Source organism: Mastigoproctus giganteus, chromosome 1 (assembly GCF_048544385.1).
Source record: "Mastigoproctus giganteus isolate SK-2022 chromosome 1, ASM4854438v1, whole genome shotgun sequence".
In the NCBI taxonomy this organism is placed as follows: Eukaryota; Metazoa; Arthropoda; class Arachnida; order Uropygi; family Thelyphonidae; genus Mastigoproctus; species Mastigoproctus giganteus.
In genome coordinates this window covers 33,053,523-33,074,719 of record NC_143575.1, presented here as the reverse complement: position 1 = coordinate 33,074,719, position 21,197 = coordinate 33,053,523, and the positions used below count along the sequence as shown (strand labels likewise).

The 21,197-nt window shown below is 34.1% G+C and overlaps 1 protein-coding gene across 1 annotated transcript in view; it reads right to left on the bottom strand.

Moving 5' to 3' along the window:
- Positions 1 to 21,197, bottom strand: part of LOC150090691 (ATP-dependent translocase ABCB1-like) — a 125,549-nt gene that overhangs the window by 39,760 nt on the left and 64,592 nt on the right. The window contains exons 8-15 of the mRNA XM_090379448.1: positions 17,492 to 17,681; positions 17,239 to 17,352; positions 16,611 to 16,721; positions 10,876 to 11,001; positions 4,419 to 4,622; positions 1,974 to 2,144; positions 1,671 to 1,832; positions 835 to 1,026 (exon numbers count right to left, since the gene is read on the bottom strand). Coding sequence (XP_090235574.1) covers positions 835 to 1,026; positions 1,671 to 1,832; positions 1,974 to 2,144; positions 4,419 to 4,622; positions 10,876 to 11,001; positions 16,611 to 16,721; positions 17,239 to 17,352; positions 17,492 to 17,681 — 1,270 coding nt within the window. The remainder of the gene's footprint in view (positions 1 to 834; positions 1,027 to 1,670; positions 1,833 to 1,973; positions 2,145 to 4,418; positions 4,623 to 10,875; positions 11,002 to 16,610; positions 16,722 to 17,238; positions 17,353 to 17,491; positions 17,682 to 21,197) is intronic.

Sequence of the window (21,197 nt, the reverse complement as noted above, 5' to 3'; positions counted from 1 at the left end):
TCGTGGTGGTAGACAGATCCCACCATTACCTAAAGCGTACCTGGTTGGAATCATTAAATATAAAATCTTCGGATAAATCCTTAAACAGGAACAGTGGTTACCAAGTCAACCCGATCACAGAGTCAGTAGTTCTGTCATTGGACAAGCGCTGGCCACGTCATCATGCGTCACAGCCACAGACGTCAACAAACAATTAAACCTCGCGTCTCACGCACCTGGCAGTGCACATCTTCATTCCAACTGCCATTCATGTATTTTAATTCTGACGAAGGCTACCATATAGCCGAAAGCTCATATATTTCTGCTTTATCTGTACGCTCTGTGTTTAAGCTACAATAAATTCCTCAATGAATCCAGAGCGCGTAGGCCTGTTTCGTTATGTTAAATTTTGTGTGCTTCAATATTTTAGAAATTCTAGAAAACAAAAATGTTTGAAATATACCATAAGTACATTAGAGAAAAAAGTTTGACTGATATTCTGTTATTTATTCTTATTTTTAATTTAGCCAATTAATTCTTATTTGCTAATATAAAAAAGTATATTCACAATGAACATAAATCTTTTTAACTATATCCATTCTTGTTTCTTACTACTCATACCACAAATTTCTAGTCTAAAAAAAAGTCCCAAGTTATGATTACTACATCAAAAAAAAAGAAAAAAATTTATGATTTTTTAAATGCTACAAAATAATCATTGGTATTGCCTTAAAAATGCAGCATTGGAAAGAACACTTAATCAACACAAACCCAAACACATGAAAACTGCTATACACAACATATTCCCATTTTTGTGTTTAAACTCAATGTTAAACAAATGGAGTATAAACTTACAGGTGTTTGAATCTTTACTTTGGTAAAAGAAAATGTTTGGCCTGCACTCTCTCTTAATGATGATGGAATATCATCTGAACAAACTGAACCAGTGCTAATGATGCTAAGTTGCCGTCTAACATCTGTTTTTTCTAAGCTAGGCGGTACCTTATTGCCATCTTCATCATCATCGTCATTTTTCTGCTCAGCTTGCTAAATAAATCACGAAATTAAAAAATATATACTATTAAGACATTAACAAAAATATTTCAATTGAGATGTATCAGTTATTACATAATTACATATCATCATTACTTAAAAAAGCCTCATATGCAATTCACAGTTATCAGAAAGACAGCAAAGAAAAAGAAACGAAAAATATCTAACCAAATCAGTTTAACTTCCAAAAAAAATCATATTCTATCACTCTTTCATATTCATGCTATTCATATTCTACAATATTAAATAACAGTGAGAAGTAACAGAAGGTAGTTCATATATCTGAAACCGATAACGATGAAATGGGAAGGTATGGCAGAACCAACTGAAGGCAATGAGAATCCTAACTGTGTGAAATGGGCAGACTGGGTTTGTTTAGGAAAGTGGGGGAGGGGGAGGGAGGGAGGGAGGGAGAGAGAGAGAGAGAGAGAGAGAGAGAGAGAGAGAGAGCTAACAATTATAACATTTTCATGTGGGAGAGGGGAAAGAACCCCTGAAATTTTACATTAAACTATTAGGAAGTACTAAATTAAGTAAAGGGTATCACCTCTATTCATAATCCTTGAACTGATAGCCTAATCAAATAATGTAAGGGTGGTGATCAAAGCCGAAATTTGGTTAAAGAATTACTACATTACCTGGGCTTCTACTAGCTGGAAATAAAGTCCTTTTTTCTCCATTAGGTCATTATGAGTTCCACTCTCTTTCACAGTGCCCTCAGACATTACAACTATTTTGTCTGCTGTCCGAATAGTAGACAAACGATGGGCTACTACAACAGTTGTTCGACCTTCCCTAGCCTAGAAATAAAAATAGAAGAAAATTTTTTAAATTCTAATTAGTTTCTTAGAATTATTCTGGGCTTCACTTAATAAAGAACTAAATATTGAAATTATAAATGCAAGTTATTTTAAATAATGGGACTACTCAATGTTACTTACTTCATCTAAAGCAGCCTGTACAACAGCCTCACTTTCTGTATCTAAAGCCGAAGTTGCTTCATCTAATAATAAGATTTTTGGATTTCGAACTAAAGCTCTGGCAATAGCTATCCTTTGCTTCTGTCCTCCACTTAACTGTGTACCTCTTTCACCAACTACTGTATCAAATTTCTAAAGCAAAAAGGTAGTTTGTATATAAGTTAAAAAAATTATCCATCCATTAAATTTTCTTTTACTAGTGTATTCATGAGCATAAAGAAAGATAGTAAAATTAATGAAACAGCATAGGAGCCATTTTAGAGATAAAATAAATCTAAATGTATAATTTAAACATATTATTAAAATTCTATATTCATATTCTATAAATATATAACTTAAAAAACTCTATCAGATGTAGTAATTATTGTTAAAAGCCCAATGGAAAAATTTTTATAACCAAAAGAATGGTATATCCTCATATTATCTGATTACAAATTTGGAATTATAGTAAAGTATAAAGCAAGTTCAAGCAAGTTCAATATAACAGATTTTTCATTATATAATACATTTAATGTATATAAAAGTGTACATGAAGGGTTATAAATGCAGAAATTACAACAATGTGTATTTTGCTGGATTACAATAAATTAAAAGGAATATTTTGGAAAGAACTTATGAAAGTACACAATGCATCCTAGGACTGACTTCTCAAGAGTAAATAAAATAGTGAGATTAGCACTGAATGAAAAAAAATTCATTCGGTGCTAACCTCACCCACTCCATCTGCTCATATATTTATTTATAGTGCTAAAGAATCTTGCCAGCATTAGAAACACCCAGCTTGTGCTTGGTTATGTCACTTCAGCAGTTAATCCTTTATTTTAGAGACTATATTTAGATTTCAATGGAATCTTCTAAATATAATATGCCAGTGCCAAACTATATTGCATCCAAACTATACTACACTGTAAGCTTTTGAGAAGTGTGCTATTCTTGATTCAAACTTCCCTTTGATAATGTTCATTGCCTCTTACCTTGTAAAACAATCTCAGGCCTTTCAGCTTTAGCATTCTAACTAGATGATTACTAAATAATTCCTAGGTTTCACATGTCTTTTATTTATTTTATTATTATTTTTTTTTCAATTTAAGAATCATTTCCAGCACATTGGAACTGAAATAATGTAATATTACGTCACTTCACTGATCCCACTCAGTGAAGTATATGTTGTTTATGTTGTTTTATGAAATTTTAACTTTTGTGTAATATCATGCTAGGGAGTATTTACAAAGCACAATGCTACAGGGAGTTTTTTTTTGGAATTTTTTAAAGAAAAAACTAGTAAATTAATTTAGTATTTATTATCCATTTCTCATTTAAGTACTATCCAAAGTAAGGTTGCAAATGTACCAACAATTAAGAAGAACAGACAAAATTAATTAATATTGTCACTTTCCCTTCTAAACTTGACATAAGATAATATTCTTATCATATATAAATGTCAAACTGTAAGACTGAAAAACAAGGTTGGTGTCAAAGCTATTGCTTTTACACCAACTTTGCTGTTCAGATTACTGATGAAGATCAATAAAGAATATGAATTTTAAATGGTATTCATTGTCTGCACATCAAACTTATTCCACACATTTGATTTAGGTCAGCATGCTGAGAGATTGCATTAAATTTTTCAATTTTTTTGATAAATACAGTTTAACATCCATACTTCTAATTCAAGCCTTATACATTTCATTCATAACAGCAATTTAAATTAGCTGTTATGAATATTTAAATTATCTGTCATTTACAAGTAACTAAAATTTGAAATTATATCAATATGTCATATTGATACACAGTAATTTATTTGTGGTTATAAAACAATTATCAATGTCACATCAATTCATAGCTCCAAGACCATAAAAATTAGGGACATAAAACACAAATACTAAGGGTGAGCATTTGGGTGTTATTTTTAAAGGCATTTAGATGAAAGTGTTATCACAGAGTGACAGAAGTCATATAGTAAATATTTCTCTCAAATGAAACTGTTTGAACACATTGAGATTTTACTGCTGTGACCAGCACAAAGATGGGCACCACAGCTAGTTATGGATATAAAAAAACACCTTGACAGTGAATGTATTTACTTGGTATATTGTACCAAGAAATGTTTTAGCAATACATTTAAATTTTAGTTAAAGTTCACCAAACACATTGCCAACATAAAGCATTTAAATCTTGCTTACAAAAATAACAAGTTTAATTAAAAGTTGTGAAACCTAGATTTAAGTTTTTCCTGTGCAGCCCAAATAAAAAAATAAAATTAAAACAATTAAATATCCAAAACCAAATAATATATATATTTTTTTTCCAATTTATTTGAAGATTTAATCAGAAATTTATAATGCATCATTTCACCAATTGGTGACTTGACATGAAAACAGAACAACAGAAGCAATCTATACTTACTTTTGGCAGGTTTGCAATAAAATCATATGCATTTGCCGCCCTGGCAGCTCTTTCTATGTCTTCTTGAGTAGCAGCCGCATTACCATAACGAATATTTTCAGCAATAGATGTAGCAAACAGAATAGGTTCCTGTCCTACTACTCCAATATGATCCCTCAACCAGCCAACGTTTAAATCTGTTATATCTTCCCCATCTATACATATCTAAGAATAATTCATAATTTATATATTTAAATGGATCTGCAAGCATGCCTAAATATAAACATAAAAATTCACATTCAGATATGATATTTTTCCATAAAATCTGAATTAATATACAGTATACATCCTCAATAATAATGCAGTTGTCCAGGACAACTTTAACACCCATGTTATAAGTGAAGCACATTATAGCTGAAAATAAAGTTTAACCAGCATGCATTTTTATATAAGCAAATTTCATTTGCATGTATTTGGGCATCAGTACACAAAATGGATTAAACATTTTAAATGGCAAATGCACTATTACCGTAGTTTTGTTTAAAATGCTGTGTTTTAAAAATGTTAAGCAGTAATGCTTCATACAATTAAAAAATAAATAAAATTTCACAACTGTCAATTTTTTATAACAATTCCACGATTAAGGTATTTATTTCTGAAAATCACTTTCCATAGAAAATAGTGTAATTTGGCTGGATTATATTCTGGATCAGATCAGACCATAAGACTCCGTACTCCCACACTCTCAAGGATACTAATTTGGGTTTTAAACAACATAAGTAAACTTTACAGTATTGTAAATATAATTATGGAGAACGCTTAACTGCAGACAGTTGCAACAATTTATAAAAATACACTTTTTAACTTTTTCATCAATTTGTGCACATTTTGCACTATGCCTTTAGCAGTTTTTGCTGTTCTGCATGTGATTTCACATGTAGAATGGAAATTGACATGCAATTTCCTTGTAAATGACAATATCACATATTGTCATTTACAACAATTTTTAAATTTCTAAATATATCTCAACTAACAAAATGGCAACTGGTTCTCCTCTCAGAGAAAAACGTTTAGTTTTGCAAGTGTCCCATGTGCAATTAACATTGTGTTGATGTATTTTTTATTTCATCTCTAATTGAAGTGAGACAGGGGAGAAACTTAACTGCTGTTCTTTATAAAGATATGATCATCTCGTTGAGCAATACACAAAAGAGAATAGAACAGCTCAGTGGTCCACACTTTGGAAATCATTGCAGTAGTTGGTTCCCATCTGTGAGGTACAGAGTTTGCTTACATTATATCCGAAACTTTGATATGAACAAGTGCTGTACATCAAGGCTGCACTGTATATTTTTTTCTTGGATATAAAAATAAAAGAGATTAAGCAACCTCAAGCACAGAAAATGTTTTAAGAACATTAATCTTTTCACGAGTGTGCTTTTCATGTGTGGGCTTCGTGGAGTAAGTACATGTATATATTAAGTAAATATATTGTAGGCATTCTCTTTTTCTCTCTGCTAAAGTCTATTGCTAAAAATTTAGCTAGCTAAAGCCAATATTTCCTACTTTAATCAGTGTTTGATTTAGGGCCTCTGACTGCTAATGGAAGTTCCAAATCTGGTTAGAAAACTAAGTCGGGTGACACAACTCACTCCAGACACTAGTAATGGTTAAGGAATTTTTAATAAAACATTCATTACACAATTTACACTAATGGAGTTTCACAATATAAATTTCAATGAAGTACTAGTTCTATATATGCTAATCATACTAAAATTATACAAGCAATTATTCATAGTAAATCCAAGCTACTATTCATCACACAACAAAATTTCTATTCATTTATGGTCTAGGGACTGCCCTTGCAATCACCATAAAGTACCTTTCTTCCTAGAGTTTACTCATTCCATTTTTAATTACTATTTTGTACAAAGTCAAGGGTTTTTAGGAACACCGATTGCCTCTTAAGGGGCTCTTTTTTTGCAAATTATTATTATTCCTCAGGACAATAGTTCGAGGAATGTCCTTTAGAAAAATTTCTACTTACAGTTCCCTTCTTTGTTTGTCAGGATAGACCAGTTTGCTAAGCACAGTATTTCTTCCATTTCAAATCTTCTTGAGCCTCTTATGCTTTTTCCCTTCTTATCTCCGGATCTCCAACCCTTTCTCTTATTCCTGAAGCTTCCAAAATGTTCCTCATAACTTTATGAAAACTTTCTTTTGGACCCGACATTCACCCACATTTCGAAAGTTGATCCACTCTTTTCCCTCTAACTTAACTTCAACCCACATCACTAGCTAAGACCATGGCTCTAAAATTCTCTGCAGCTGCTCCTACATGCGACTACACTTCTCCATATCCCATTTGACTTCCACAACTCCCTAAAAACATCACTTCAAATTCACCTAAAATTGCCCTATTTTCCCGCTTCTACAAAATATTGTAGAAGCGGGAAAAACCTTATATCTCAAAAACCTTATATCTCAAAAATGTTCTCCCATTTCTCCTCCCCTTTTTCTTGTTTAATCCTCTTTAATCCGATCCTTGACCATCTAAAACCCTTTCTGTTTGTTTCACCGTATAATTCCTGGCTTGACCATTTCCAGGAAAACGGCCTTTTCGAGGAATCGATCCTTGACCTTTTGCGCACCTTCTTAAAACATTTATTGCCCGCTTCTGTTTTATTCGAATAAATAACTGCTAAATTTAGCTAACCTAGTTTTTTTTTTTTTTTTTGTATAATATCCCAGAATTTTATTTATTATTATTTTTTTTTCCATTATTGGTAAACCAAGGCTTACAATATATATAATATATACACCTAAGCAGTATATAATATATACTGCTTCAAATAATGTGTTCAGTATATATTATATACTGCTTAGGTGTATATATTATATATATTGTAAGCCTTGGTTTACCAATAATGGAAAAAAAAATTTGAAGTTGTCTCAACATACAAGTTGTCTCAAAATCTTCCAGTGTGCACTGCCATCTCTTATCTGTTTTCATGTACTTACAGACACAATTTATAATAAGCAGCAGTAAAAATAAATAGCTTAGAAAATCTGAGGAGAAAATTGCACATGTCGGTATCAGTTGCCTGTTTTGGGCTTATAAAAGTCGAAGTTTAAATCCATAAATTGATGATAGTGAACTGACTAATAAATAAATAGATACAGAGTATATTAATTTCATCAAAAAAAAACAAATAAAAATACGATTTTTACCAAATTTATTTTGTGATTTTTTTTTAAATTCTGATTTGATTTTTAACAGTTTCATTCTAATTTTGGACAACCCAGTCAAAATAAGAGCAAATTAGTATTTAAAAGCATTCATGTATAAAGAATTAATAACATCAGGAATTTTGTCCTTTTTGTTACATGAAAATAATATAAAACTAAACTGTACTAACACAATTTTTTCTATAATTGCCCAAATTTCCTGACGAGGCTTGGCATCCTAGATTCTGACAGCCACCAGGAAGTGTACTGAACCACTGAAGTTAATTATGAGGGCATCTTTGGACTCAAGAGAGATTCCTTTGGATTGGGGAAGTGCCAACATATCACCAATACATAAAGGCAGTTCTAAGAATGAAGTTGGTAGCTGCAGACCAGTTAGTCCAACTTCGGTAGTAGGGAAAATCTTAGAAACAATGATTGAGTGCAATTCAGGGACATTCACATAGATATGGCATTCTGAATAACACACAACATGGTTTTGTTAAGAAAAAATCATGTTTACTAAGTTTAAGTTCCTACATCATGATCTGGATGTAGGAACAATTTTGACATAGTTTATTTGGATTTTAGCAAGGCATATGACTCAGTCCCTCGTGAGAGGTTACTGTATAAGCTGGAACATGTTGGGATTATGGGAAAAATTCTAAGATGGGCTGCTGGCTGGCTGCAAAACAGAAAGCAGAGGGTTGTGACTAATGGATATTCTTCAGCCTCGTGTAAAGTCAGATGTGAGATCTGCTAGGGATTGGTTCTTAGACCACTGTTGTTTCCAATTTTCATAAATTACATCGACGATGGGATAGAAGGCTTGATGTCAAAATTTGCAGACAACATAAAGATTGGTATAGTAATTAATGATCAATACCAAGCACCACTCCTTCAGGATGACTTAACAGGCTGCAAGAATGGTTGGAAAAGTGGAAGATATTTTAATGCAGCAAAATGCAAGGTGAATAGCACTTGGTGAATAGCAACCCCAAAATAAATTACACACTTGGTGGGGTTGAATTAAAAACAGTAGAGAAAGAAAGGAATCTGGGAGTTATAATACAGGCAGTTATGAAGTTCACTGATCAGTGTAAACAAGCAGCCAGGAAAGCACATGGTGTTCTATCAGTGATTTATCAAACTTTTTTTTTTTTTTTTTTTTTGGCTGATGCTGCATAAGCTTGCTTTCTTGCATCGTATGCATCTACTAATGCTAATGCTAATTATCCTGTAGAAATAGGGAGGTAGAAATTCAAATTACTGGGGAAGAGGTTTAGACTAAATTGTAGAAAGCACGTCGTTCATTGCTGGAACAAGTTGCCTATGCAGGTAGTCGTGGGTGACATTTTGAATAAATTCAAAGACCAACTGGATAGTTATCTATGTGAGGAGCGAAGCAAATAATTTGTATTTTCTTATCTACTGTTTTTTTTTTTTTCCAGTCATTAGAACAAAAGTCTCTGACTCCCTTGCACTATATGGCTATTACTGTATACTTTGTTACATAACAAGCTGAAAATATCACTATCTTGTCAACAAGAGAACTTGCAGAGCTCCTTCAACCAGATATACAGTATGTTGCAAAAGTGTATTCTGATAGCTTATATGGCTGTAAGAATCTAGGACATCAGCCTCTACTGATCTCTCATATTACCCTGCAAATAAAAGGCATTTTATTTGCAGGGTAATATATATTTATCTACCCCTAATAACAGGTATACAAAACACAATAACAGTGCATCAGGTGTTTGTGTTTTACACCTCATGTGGGTCGATTGGGTATTGTACTTTGTAAGCCTGTTACTAGTCAACCGGCTCAGAAGGAGCAAAGTGGCTTTTGAAATGTTAGCTTTACCTCCTCGCTGCCTCCTTTTAAATAGACAAGAGTTACTGGTGTGCCATTTCACAGAATTATACATGGATGAGAATAACCAATGTCTGTTATACATAAGAAGGAAATATCCAGAATAACACCAGATAATCTATTGTTAACAGCCAAAAAAAAAAATTCTCACCATATAAAGAAGGATTATGAAGAGAACTGCTGTGGAAGAATTAACTGGTACTAAGAAGTTATGGAGAAGAGTGTTTAAGAAAGCTAGATGTGCATAACTGGTGCAAGATGTTACAGACTTATGGCACGCAATATTTTACTCAATATTAATAAAGTATCAAATAATTTCTCAACCACACAGTTCTTAGGGGATGAGTCATCATTATATTTAAATGAATCAAGCACAAAACACAAATATTCAGTAGAAACATCCATCCACCACATCACCAAGGGAGTCCTCCATAACATACAGTATGCAGATAAAGTGAGACTGATATTTAAATTTTATAGTAAAGCTCACTATTGACTGAATTTCAACAATATAATGAAAAAGCTCTAAGATATTGCAACACATGGCACATTTAAAGTAGTCAATAAAATCAAGGCCTTCTGCCCAAAAAGGCTGCCCTTTGCATAATAATTCGTATCTCCTCCCCCACAAAACATATATACTATCATCCTTATGGAGAAAACCTTAAAAATCGGTTCTGATGAGCAGCACTTTACAGTCTCTTTATATTCCTGATGAGAGATACAGGAACAGTCTCTTTACAGGTCTGACTTTTCCACTTATAAGGTTCCATTGGGACAAAGATGAGAAATATGTGATCAATCAATTCTTTTGGCAGAAGCCACAATCATATTTTCATATAATTTTTCATCTGAGCAACCCTTTATCTGCAATATGAGAGATACCAAATCATCATAAAACCTAAAAAGGTTAAAGACTCCATGCCTAGGGGAAGCTTAAGAAGATTAATAATAGCATGATTTATGTCCCTATGTTGCACCAGACCGAAAACAAAGCAAAATTTATATTAAGATAAAATTTGTTTTGCCAAACATGTCCAGGGTTCTTCTTATGAGATGGCAATACCACTGATAAAGATGTAAGGGTAGTTATACCGTATTGCTGACAAAAGGGTAACATTAATCTTAGGGGGAAAAAAAAGTGCTTTTTTTTTTTTTTTTAGTTTTATAGTCAGGGCTTTATTAGAGGCATCATCACAAATCTATATAAAGAATTTTTAGCATTTAATATTTCATATGAAGTTACTTATACAACTGTAAGGAAATTTACAATAAGAAGCCAAAAATATTTAGGACCAGATGATTATTTATTTAAACCATTATTTTTTAATAATTAAAAAAAAAAAAAAAAAAGATTTACTGGAAATGCCCATATACCTTTCCTTCGTAAGGGTCATAAAATCTTTGAATTAACTGAATTACAGTGCTTTTCCCACATCCACTAGTACCAACAAGTGCTACAGTTTCTCCAGGATTAACCTGCAATGTTAAACCTTGCAAAATCTAAAAGAGAAGTACAGAAAACAATATCAAAATACAACAATCAATAAAATTCTAACAAAATTGCAATTAAATTAATAAACATATAATACTGATATATTTATGGTTTTACAATAAATATATGCACATAACTTTATCCACTCATCAAATAGTACAGTTTTTTTATGGTTCTACCACTTTCACCTAACACCTATTAGAAGAACAAACACATATTATCCAAATACCACACCTACTCATGGTTAAAGACCAAACTCATCAATTAATAATTAATTTTATTTCCATTCTGTTTATTGTCTAGAAAGAATAACTGAACAGGATGAGAAAAGTAGCTCAGTAAGTTTGAAGATGAACCAATGCTGACTATTCACTGCAATTCTATTACTTTAGCTTAGAACATGGAGCCCTGAATATAGTTAGGATCCAAACTTTGTATAGCTGGGGGCCAGCTTTTTTCAGTACTTTGTTTTGTGCCTCAAAAATATACACTCACAAAAAATAAATAAATAAATAAATAAAACAAAATTTCATTTTTTATTTATTAAATCATATAACAATCAGTCACTTGTCTTAGTGTTCACTTTAGAGATTTTAAGTAACTAGGAATAGAACTAATGTTGTTTAATCACATAGCAATTTTAGTATTAGTTGCATGGGGCAAGGAAACTCTGGACTTTTGCTATACCAAGCAAAAAAATATATAAATAAATAGACCACCTACTTGAATTCCTCCTCACACAGGTATCTATCCAGCTAAGCTTTGAATTTTCACTTATTCCAATAATTAATTTGCTAACTACATGAAAACATTCTGCAATCCAGTCTAAATCTCTCCCCCATAATTTGGATTTATGGCCTACACTTTATACACCTCAATCAAATTTCCTCTAAGTTTGTTGGAACAAACTTCCGTCTGCTGTTGTGGAAGCTGATAGTTTAAATAAATTCAAAGAAGAACTAGGCAAACTAGTGGAGGGAATGAATAGGTGAAATGGGAGGTGACGTGTTTTTTTTTTTTTTGGCTGATGCTTATAAGCTTGCTTTCTTGCATCATTTGCCACTGCTAATGCTAACAAGTTTCACATTTATAAGTGCAAAACTAGTTCTTGTGACTTGCTGCATTCATGACTGCTGTGTGACAATAATAGGATCACGTTATTATTTGTATATTTTCTAATGACCTCCCTGCCCTCCCAAAAAAAAAATAAATAATAAATAAAAATAATCAGTACCAGGGTGCAGATCACACTTTTGAGAAATGCTGATTTAGAAGCAAGTAGCTGAAATATGTTTCATAATCCTCCTCTCATTAACTTGTTCTAACCCTTGCATTGCAAGAGTTAGAATGAGTTTATGAAAGGAAGAGGATGCCGAAATAGTAATAACAGATCTAAAATATTAAGCTCTTCATGCCTAGAAAATTTTGCGAGCATTAAGGACATTACTATACCAGATTAGCTCGAACACTCTCTTTTGAAGAGATATGAATTTTTAGAGAGATTTTAGGGATATATTTCCATGTGTAAAAATAATATTCTGAGGCAGAGCACATAATTCTGTGATTTAGATATGTTTATTAATTATTCAAAAGAAATATAATGATGGCAGCAAAAGATGAAACCTAGTTTTGGAATTATTAATTGTATGCAGCAAATTATACATATTCAAAAATTACTTTTACAATAAGCATTATAAAAATGCAGTGAGCTATAATGATGTGGTGATCCATGATCACTGAATTGTGACCACCTACCTAATACTGTGTTGGGCCACCATTCACATGGATTGACTCCACTAGATATCTGAAAACATCCATAGGGATCTGGAAAGTGGAGAGACTCTGTTAGAGATGAATCATTAATTAACCTAACTGCTGAACGGAATCAAGTAGCCTGACAGAGGTTTTGGGGGCACCATCCCAGATGTGGGAACAATATTCCATGGTAGGGTGGATTTGCGATTTGTATAGAGTGAACAGTTGTTTGGAAGAAAAGTAATGCCAAGAACGAAAGAGAAAACCAAGTTTTTTAAATGCAGAGGAAGCAATATTTGTAACATGCTTGTGCCAAGAGAGATTAGAAGTCAGGGTATTCCCCAAAAGAGATATATCATTTTGCCAAGAAATTGGAGTGTTACCAAAGATAAGCATAAGCATCTTTTTTGCGAGATATAAGACAAGACTGAGTTTTAGAAGGATTGAAATCAACCAAGTTGTCTTTGACCCACTGGAGAATTACCTGGCGATCGGCATTTAAGGAATTGGTAGCAGATTTTCGAGAAGAAGCTAATTCAGCAGGACAAGGTTTCTCAAAATGGAAAGTGGAATGCAATGTGCTATCATTGGCAAAACTTGGATAGGATTTCCAGTCAATGGAAGAAGGTCATTAATATACAAGAGGAAAAGAGTGGGGAAAAGAACTGAACCTTTGGGGACACTGGCATTAGTGGAGAAGTTAGAAGACAAGAGCCACCTACCATCACCCTCAATGAGCGATCAGAGAGAAAACTGGATAAACAATTACAAAAAACAGTTGGAAAACCATAAGATGGAAGCTTGTTTAGAAGACCTTTATGCCAAACACGATCGAAAGCGTTTGAGATGTCAAGAGCAACTGCTTGTGTTTCACCAAACTTTTCCATTGAATTAGTCCATAAATAGGTAACATAACCCAGAATATCACCAGTGGATCGACACTGACGGAATCCATACTGGCGATCGTTGATCAGACGGAAGGTTTCTAGGTAGTTTAAGAGTTGTTGGTTAATTGATTTCTCCATTACTTTAGAAAGAGTAGAAGTAATTGCAATGGGACGATAATTGGATGGGAGGGATTTGTCACCCTTTTTAGGAACTGGCTGGATGTTAGCAAATTTCCAAGCAGAAGGAAAAACACCTTTGGAATAACAAAGTGAAAAAAGGTGGCAAAGAACAGAAGTTCAGGAGCACAGGTTTTGAGAACAAGTGGAGATTTACCATCAGGACCTGGAGCTTTCTTAGCATCAAGATTCTTCAAAATCCTTCTAACATCCTTTTGACAGAAGACCACAGGAGGCATTGAATGGAGCATGGTGGGAGGTGTTTTATCAAAATCATTATTACATGAGTTGGAAGAAAAATGGGATGCTAGCAGGTCAGCTTTATCCTTGGCTGAAGGGACAACAGAACCATCTGGTTTGGACAGAGGTGAGAGCAGAGATGGGAAAAAGTTGCGGCCAATAGCTTTGGCAAGAGACCAGAATGCTCGGCTACCATTAGGGCAAGAAGCAAGTTTTCTACTCTTAGCCTGTTCAAACTCTAGTTTGGACTGATTAATAATTGCTTTATAATTGTTGCGAGCTTTGGTATAGACACAAAATGAAACTGAAGATTTGGAAACAAGCCAATTACGATATGCGATGTTCTTCTCTTGAACAGCCTTAGCACATTTATTGGAAAACCAAGGTTTAGATAAGGGACGAGATTTTAAAGTGGAGTGTAGGATAAAGGATTCCATTGCTGCAAGAATAATTTCACTGACACGATCTGAGCAAACGTTAACATCGGAAGTTTTGAAACAGTAATCCGACCAAGGAAAAGAAATCTCACAGGTCATCCCATTTTGCATTCTTGTAATGCCAAACAATATGAGGTTGGGAACAGCCATGATATAAAAGCTCCATTGGAGAAGAGACAATCATCCAGTTGTGATCTGAGGTGCCTAAAGGACCTCTTACTTCGACTGTGTGCTTAGAAGGGTTGTTTGTGAGAAAAGAGCAAGCATGTTGGCTGTATGGTTAGGATTGTCTGGTATTCTTGTAGGTAAATGAACAATCTGTGCAAGGTCATTAGTAATTGCAAAAGCCTCAGAATCTCGACCAGCTGGGCCAGTGTGACTAGAAAACGGAAGCCAGCTGGAGTTGTGAACATTAAAATCACCAAGAAAAATTACCTCACTGTTAAGAAAGTTGGACTGGAGAAAGTCAAGTTGCAAAGAGAGGAAGTCAAAGAGCTCCAAGTGATTAGTGGAGATGGGAGAACAGTAGAGACAACAGATGAATTTGACACAGTGAGGTAGAGAGATTTAGGGCAAGAAGAAAGTTTTCTACTCTTAGCCTGTTCAAACTCTAGTTTGGACTGATTAATAATTGCTTTATAATTGTTGCAGGCTTTGGTGTAGACAGAAAATATCAAAAGCCAGAGAAGATCGAAGAGAGGAGATTCCAAATTACCAAGTCTCTGACGGGGAATATCGGAATGGACATACGCACAAGTACCACCTTTGAGGCAAAAGGAATTATACAGCGAATAACAGCGAATAATTTGGGCAATTGAGATGAGCAGTAATTGAATCAACCAATAACTAAGATTCTGTCAGAAAAAGTACGTGGGGTTTGGCAGACTGCAAGTGGAAATGGACATCATTGAGATTAGAATTGAGACCACGTATATTTGAGAAATATATTTGTGAAATGAATTAGGAAGTGTTTGTGAGGTTTAGATCTTTTCGCAGACAAGCTTACTCTATTAGTTTGACAATTCATGGTGTATTCAACGGTAAGAAAAAGTGAGTGGGACATGCTGTATGAAGTAATGAAATTTTTGGATATGGCATACACATGGTAAGAATATACCCAGATCCTTGACATAACGTGGCCTCGACAATGCTACCCCCCCCCCGCATGCACACTACTCGGACTCCCTCCAGTCACTATCTAGCAGATTATACCAGAAGCCTCCTAGAGAGTTACTTACCAATAGGTTCGGTCTGGTGTACTAACTAGCAGCCAGCCTGCGAACACCGTTTTAGAGCTGTACCCTCGAAATGTAAGGAAAATTGGATCTCGCCACGATGTTCATTATAACCTCAAAATCATCAATCATACTGCATGATGGAAGAGATGGGGAAGGGTTGACCAGAACTTAGCTCTGGAGACTGAACATGGGTTCCACCACTTCAAGCCTCCAATAAGCAAAATGGTGGTATTGCACCAGTTGATGACAGTCATCTACCACCTAGTACTGCCTGACAACACAGAGGGGTGACATTCCTCCATGTGGTGTGGGCGACACACCTCGACCCCTACTTATGTTGGTTCACACCTGGGTGGTCACCCACTGTGTGTTTGTGCATGGAGGTTACACCCAGGATTACTAACAGTCCCACCATCGCAAAGGTGCAAGCAGGGGATTTGGCTGTCACAGACTGTCCGGACTTCGCCGAAATTGGGTCCGCTTGACTTGAGTGTCACCCGAATATCAGTTCCATCAGCGTTTTAGACTCCCAGGTAGCAAGTACAGCTTGTCTGGCATAACAGAGAGAATGTCTGTGACAACCTCAAGGACCTCAATATTGTTTTATATGTGTAAAACTGCATCAATGTTTCCTGATTTCTTTTTTAATCATGACTTAAAGTTATAAAGGCAATTTGTAAACATCCAGTATGTTACCACAAAATCAGTTTTTTATGATTTTATATAATAAACTGATTCTAGTTGTAATTTTCTTACTCTAAATGTTTAAAATTTTCATTTCAAATTATTTCATTGCTTGATTTTTATATTTCTTACAGTTTATAAATAAATTTTTGCTTTAAATATTAACTCAATGGAGAGAGAGAGAGAAAATACTTCTTACTTTGACATCTTGCCTGGCAGGATAATTAAAATGAACATTGGTAAATTCAATTGTTCCTTCTAATGAAAGAGGTTTCCTTCCAACTTCTGAACTACTGTCTATTTGTGGTACCTATTTACAATAAATGTTCAAAATTACATTGAATATTTTGCTAATTTAAAATTAGACAGATTCCACTAAACATAAGTTACATATTAAAAAAATCTCTGAATGCATAAAATCTGTAGCAAAGTGTTTTAGGAATGCTACTCCTTCAAATACAAAAAAAAAAAAAAAAAATTGCTACATCTGTGGGTTAAAAGGATTTTAACCCACAATTGCTAGCAGGTTAATAAGCCTTCCATTAAATGAACCAAAGTACTATTACAACAGCATCACATTAATATACTGAAGTAAGTACATATTAAGCAAACAGCCAATACTCTTTGCATAAAAACTACCTGCCATGCTTTCACTTCTTCCCATTTATTCATACATCTATACCATACCAAATAAGAGATAATTATGTTTCTCTAGAATAATGACACTATTGTTTCAACACCTTTTAAATGGTTTTTAGCTATTACTTGATACAAAAATTGTATCATAGTAAGCCTGTATATACTGGTAGGTCAAACACAACACTTACCCTAGCAATTACTTCAAATATTTTTCCTGCAGCTCCCCTAGCCAGTGAAAAAGCTTCAAAATATGGAGACGTCTGTCCCAGATTCATAGCACCCATAACAACATTGAAAAATACCTGTATAAAAATAAAAACAAATGAGGAGGAGGATGATGATGATGCCAGTCAATTTATTTAATTCTGCTTGTGTAAATGTCCATTCCATTAAAATAAACTTATAATGCTAAAAATGAAGAGCAATACAATGAATACTCACAATAACTAAACTGCTTGCAGTATATTCTGGTGTTTCATCATCCTTAGATTCTATTATCAACTTCACACCATACCAAAATGCAAGAGCATAACTTCCATAAATGCAGAACCAAACCAAACCTACTCCTATACTTGTAACCAGACCTCTTTTTACACCACTTTTTTTTGCAAAAACAAGACTCTTCTCATACCTAGGGAAGACATAAATTCAAAATATTACAGTAAAAGAAATCGACAACTCATATATGAATCTCACCAATACAGGAAAATTAATATTACTAATATAAGCCATGTATGTGTCGGAACATGGCTTGTATCAGTGATATGTCAAACTGCTGTCTCATGTGAAGCAACTTCACATGAACTAAACATTCACTAAATTCACTAAGAATTCACTAAACAATATGAATAAAAGCTATTTCAGGCTGTCATTTACTCTCTTCTTCATTTATTAAACTTGAAAACTAAGGGGAAAAGAAAAAAAAAATTTTTTGTAATGGCATGGATTTCTAATAAAGAGAACTGTTTGTTATTAGGTTTTCAGGAGCATTAGCAACTAAGGCCATATTGCTCCGGGATATGTGGTGGTCATTCCCTGACCTTTCCAAATCCTCCGTATTTGATGATGACAGGCTCGAACCCCGGTCTAATCAAGAAGCGTGTGCTACACACTGCTCCTCCTTCCCACCTGGCTATGGAGGTGCAATAAAGAGAACTCCTATCTTCATAATGAGTTGCCATAGTACTGACTAGTTCAAATAAACAGTACTTCTATACTGAAAATAACAACATGCTTTATTAGAAAAAGAAAGAATTTTGATAATGCAAGGGCTGAGCAACTGACTGCATTTATTATATATTAAATTGAAATTTTTTATATAAATTTATTTAATTCTTTTGCTCCTTGCTACTTACATCTTGCATACAGTTTTTTGATTTTTTTTATTATCTTAGATGTAGGTTACCAAATGTCCTCCATTGTTCAATATACTTTTTTTAAAATTATTCAACTTGCAAAGTTTTTGACTTAAGTATAGCTCATCCTGCTGCAATGCATCATCTTACATGTGTTTCAAGTTATGAACACATTTATTTGAAAACTTGTCATCCATTATGTGCATGTATCCTTATCAGTAACACAGTTGATGTAATCACTGTCCTTCCCACAGCAGGCGGAAAATACCTCGGTTCAAATCCCGTCAATGATGGAAAGAATTTTTATGGGCTTTTTACAATATGACTGGGTTAGTTAGGCTCAGGCAAGTGTAGTACAGTTTTTTCCTCCTAGAAACTCAGGTTTTTCATCCATCAACCAGGCAAACTGACCACAACACAAGCAATTTTCAGACATGCAGGATGTAGACCATCATGGCATGTGGACCACTTCAGGGATGGATTTAGGACCTAAAAACATTAAAAAAAAACATTCATTTAAACATAGGCCTGATTTTTCTTTGTTTGCAGGTTACATCCACTTCTGCATTCCAGCAACTATCTGCTTACATTTACAGGAAATGATCAAAATGACCACTGCACAATTGAATACAAGCCTGCAAATGCCTCATCATAGACCTCCTCACCTGCTCAAAAGTTTCAGGTGTCTGTCAGATTTATTAGCAGTCTTGTTTCACACACTGGTGGAATTATCAATTGGTGTGGAATAAACAATGGCTTTCAAATGGCTCCACAAGTAAAAATCAAGCAGAGTCAGGTCCAGGGAACATGCATGCCAGTCAATGGGTCCTGCACGATATATCCATTTATTATGGAATCGCTCATCCAAAAAGTTTCTAGTGGCTAAAATGAAGCAGAGCCATTGTGCATAAACCACATGTGATGAATGACATCAAGTGTAACTTTTTCTAACAACTCATTTAAATGTTTTCTTAAAAATTTCAGTAGGATGCTCCAATTAATCTCCAAGGCAGAACAGTAGGCCCCAATTAAATTGCTGCCATTTATTCCTGCCCACACATCCAAGTTGAATTGTACTGGTGTCTTGATTGAACAATGGCAAGGGGGGGGGGGATTTTCTTCAGCCCATTGATAAGCATTATAAAAATTGGCCACACCATCCCTAGTAAATCCAGCTTCTGATATCACTAAACAATAAAGCAGATAGGAAATGCTGATCATGAGCACACATCTGTAGAAACCAAGTTCAAAAAGTTTCTCGTGCTGGCAAGTCAGCTTCAGTAAGTCCTTGTACTCTCTAAAGATGATATGGATAAAGCTGTTGGTCCCATAAAATTCTCCACATGATCATATGTCCCACATTCTCTGCTGTTGCTATCCTTCAAGTGATGTTATCATCATTTTTTTCAATGTGATTGAGGGTCCATTCTTTCAAAATCAACAGATCAAATGCTGATGTGTCTACCACTGTCTGAAACTTGTTTTCTAAATGAACCAGTTTCTGCAAAGCATTCATGTATTTTCAGAAAGATCTTATTTGATGATTAAGGAAGCTTTCTGCCATCAGAAAACAGACATCTTTCCTCAGCTGCAATGCATCTAGCAAGTCCATACATGAGATGCATTTCTGCCATCTCTCAATTTGATTAGGCATTATCCATTATCATAGCAAATGCACCATACCAAAATGTTAATAACAAGCTTCAAATTTAGTGCCTTTGTCAGGTGAACTAACCAAAATCACTCAAAGAACACTACAGGATCTTGTTTACATCGATAAATGACAAGAGCAAGGCCTTCTATGAGATATGAGATATTGAGCAGTTTGTAAACAGTTGAATGGAGCCATCTATGCTAACAGCAACTGTGGAAAGAATTACTAGAACATAAAAATGGCTGGAACTCAGAAAACAAGGTGAAATCAGACCTATGTTCACGTGAGCTTTTTTTTTATTGGTTTTTTTTTTTTTTTTTTAGGTGAAAAATCTATCCCTGAAGTTCTGCGTGTTATGATACACCCTGTATATATGGCACAAAATGGCCTGTCACTGGCCATATTGTGCTAGTGATATGCACACAACAATATGCACACTAATATTCACAGTTACATGCATGAAATCCATGCAATGCTCTTTTACATTCTTTCTCACTAGTGTCATTTCAGTTTATGGTTGCCTATAAGTCCATTGTGCATATTTTGATTTGTTATAAATTTTTCACATAAAATTTTATATACAGCTCCTCTATATACATGTCCTTACTACGTTTACAGTAAACAAGGCATGCAAAAAAAAGAGAGAAAAGATAACGGCATTTCAAAAAAATGGAACGCATAAAAATGGACATTTTAAAGTTTTGGTGAAAATGGTTTTCAAAGTGAATCCAGACTTCAGAGAAAGCTGAACTGCACATTCAAAATAAAATTGAATGGTCTGATGAGTGGTTACAGATTTATTTTAAAAGAGAAAAGAAAGAAAGCTAGGCAACTGACCTTGCATTCATTCTTTAAAAAAAAAAATTGGCCAACACAAGATTGAAAAATTATGCTTTCATGTACGCTTTCTTTCAAAAAAATATTATTTAATAACCTTTGAGTTATGTAAAAAATAATTTTATCAATACATGTATACACTGTTTTTTGGAATGTACGTTGTGCAATATAATAGGATGACATGTATAATGAAATTGCTCAAAATTTTCTGCTTCAGCTAAATTCTTAAACACTTGTTTCACTACATCTATTTCAGAGGTGAACAAGCATACAAATGGAATTATAATTCTGTTTATTTTCC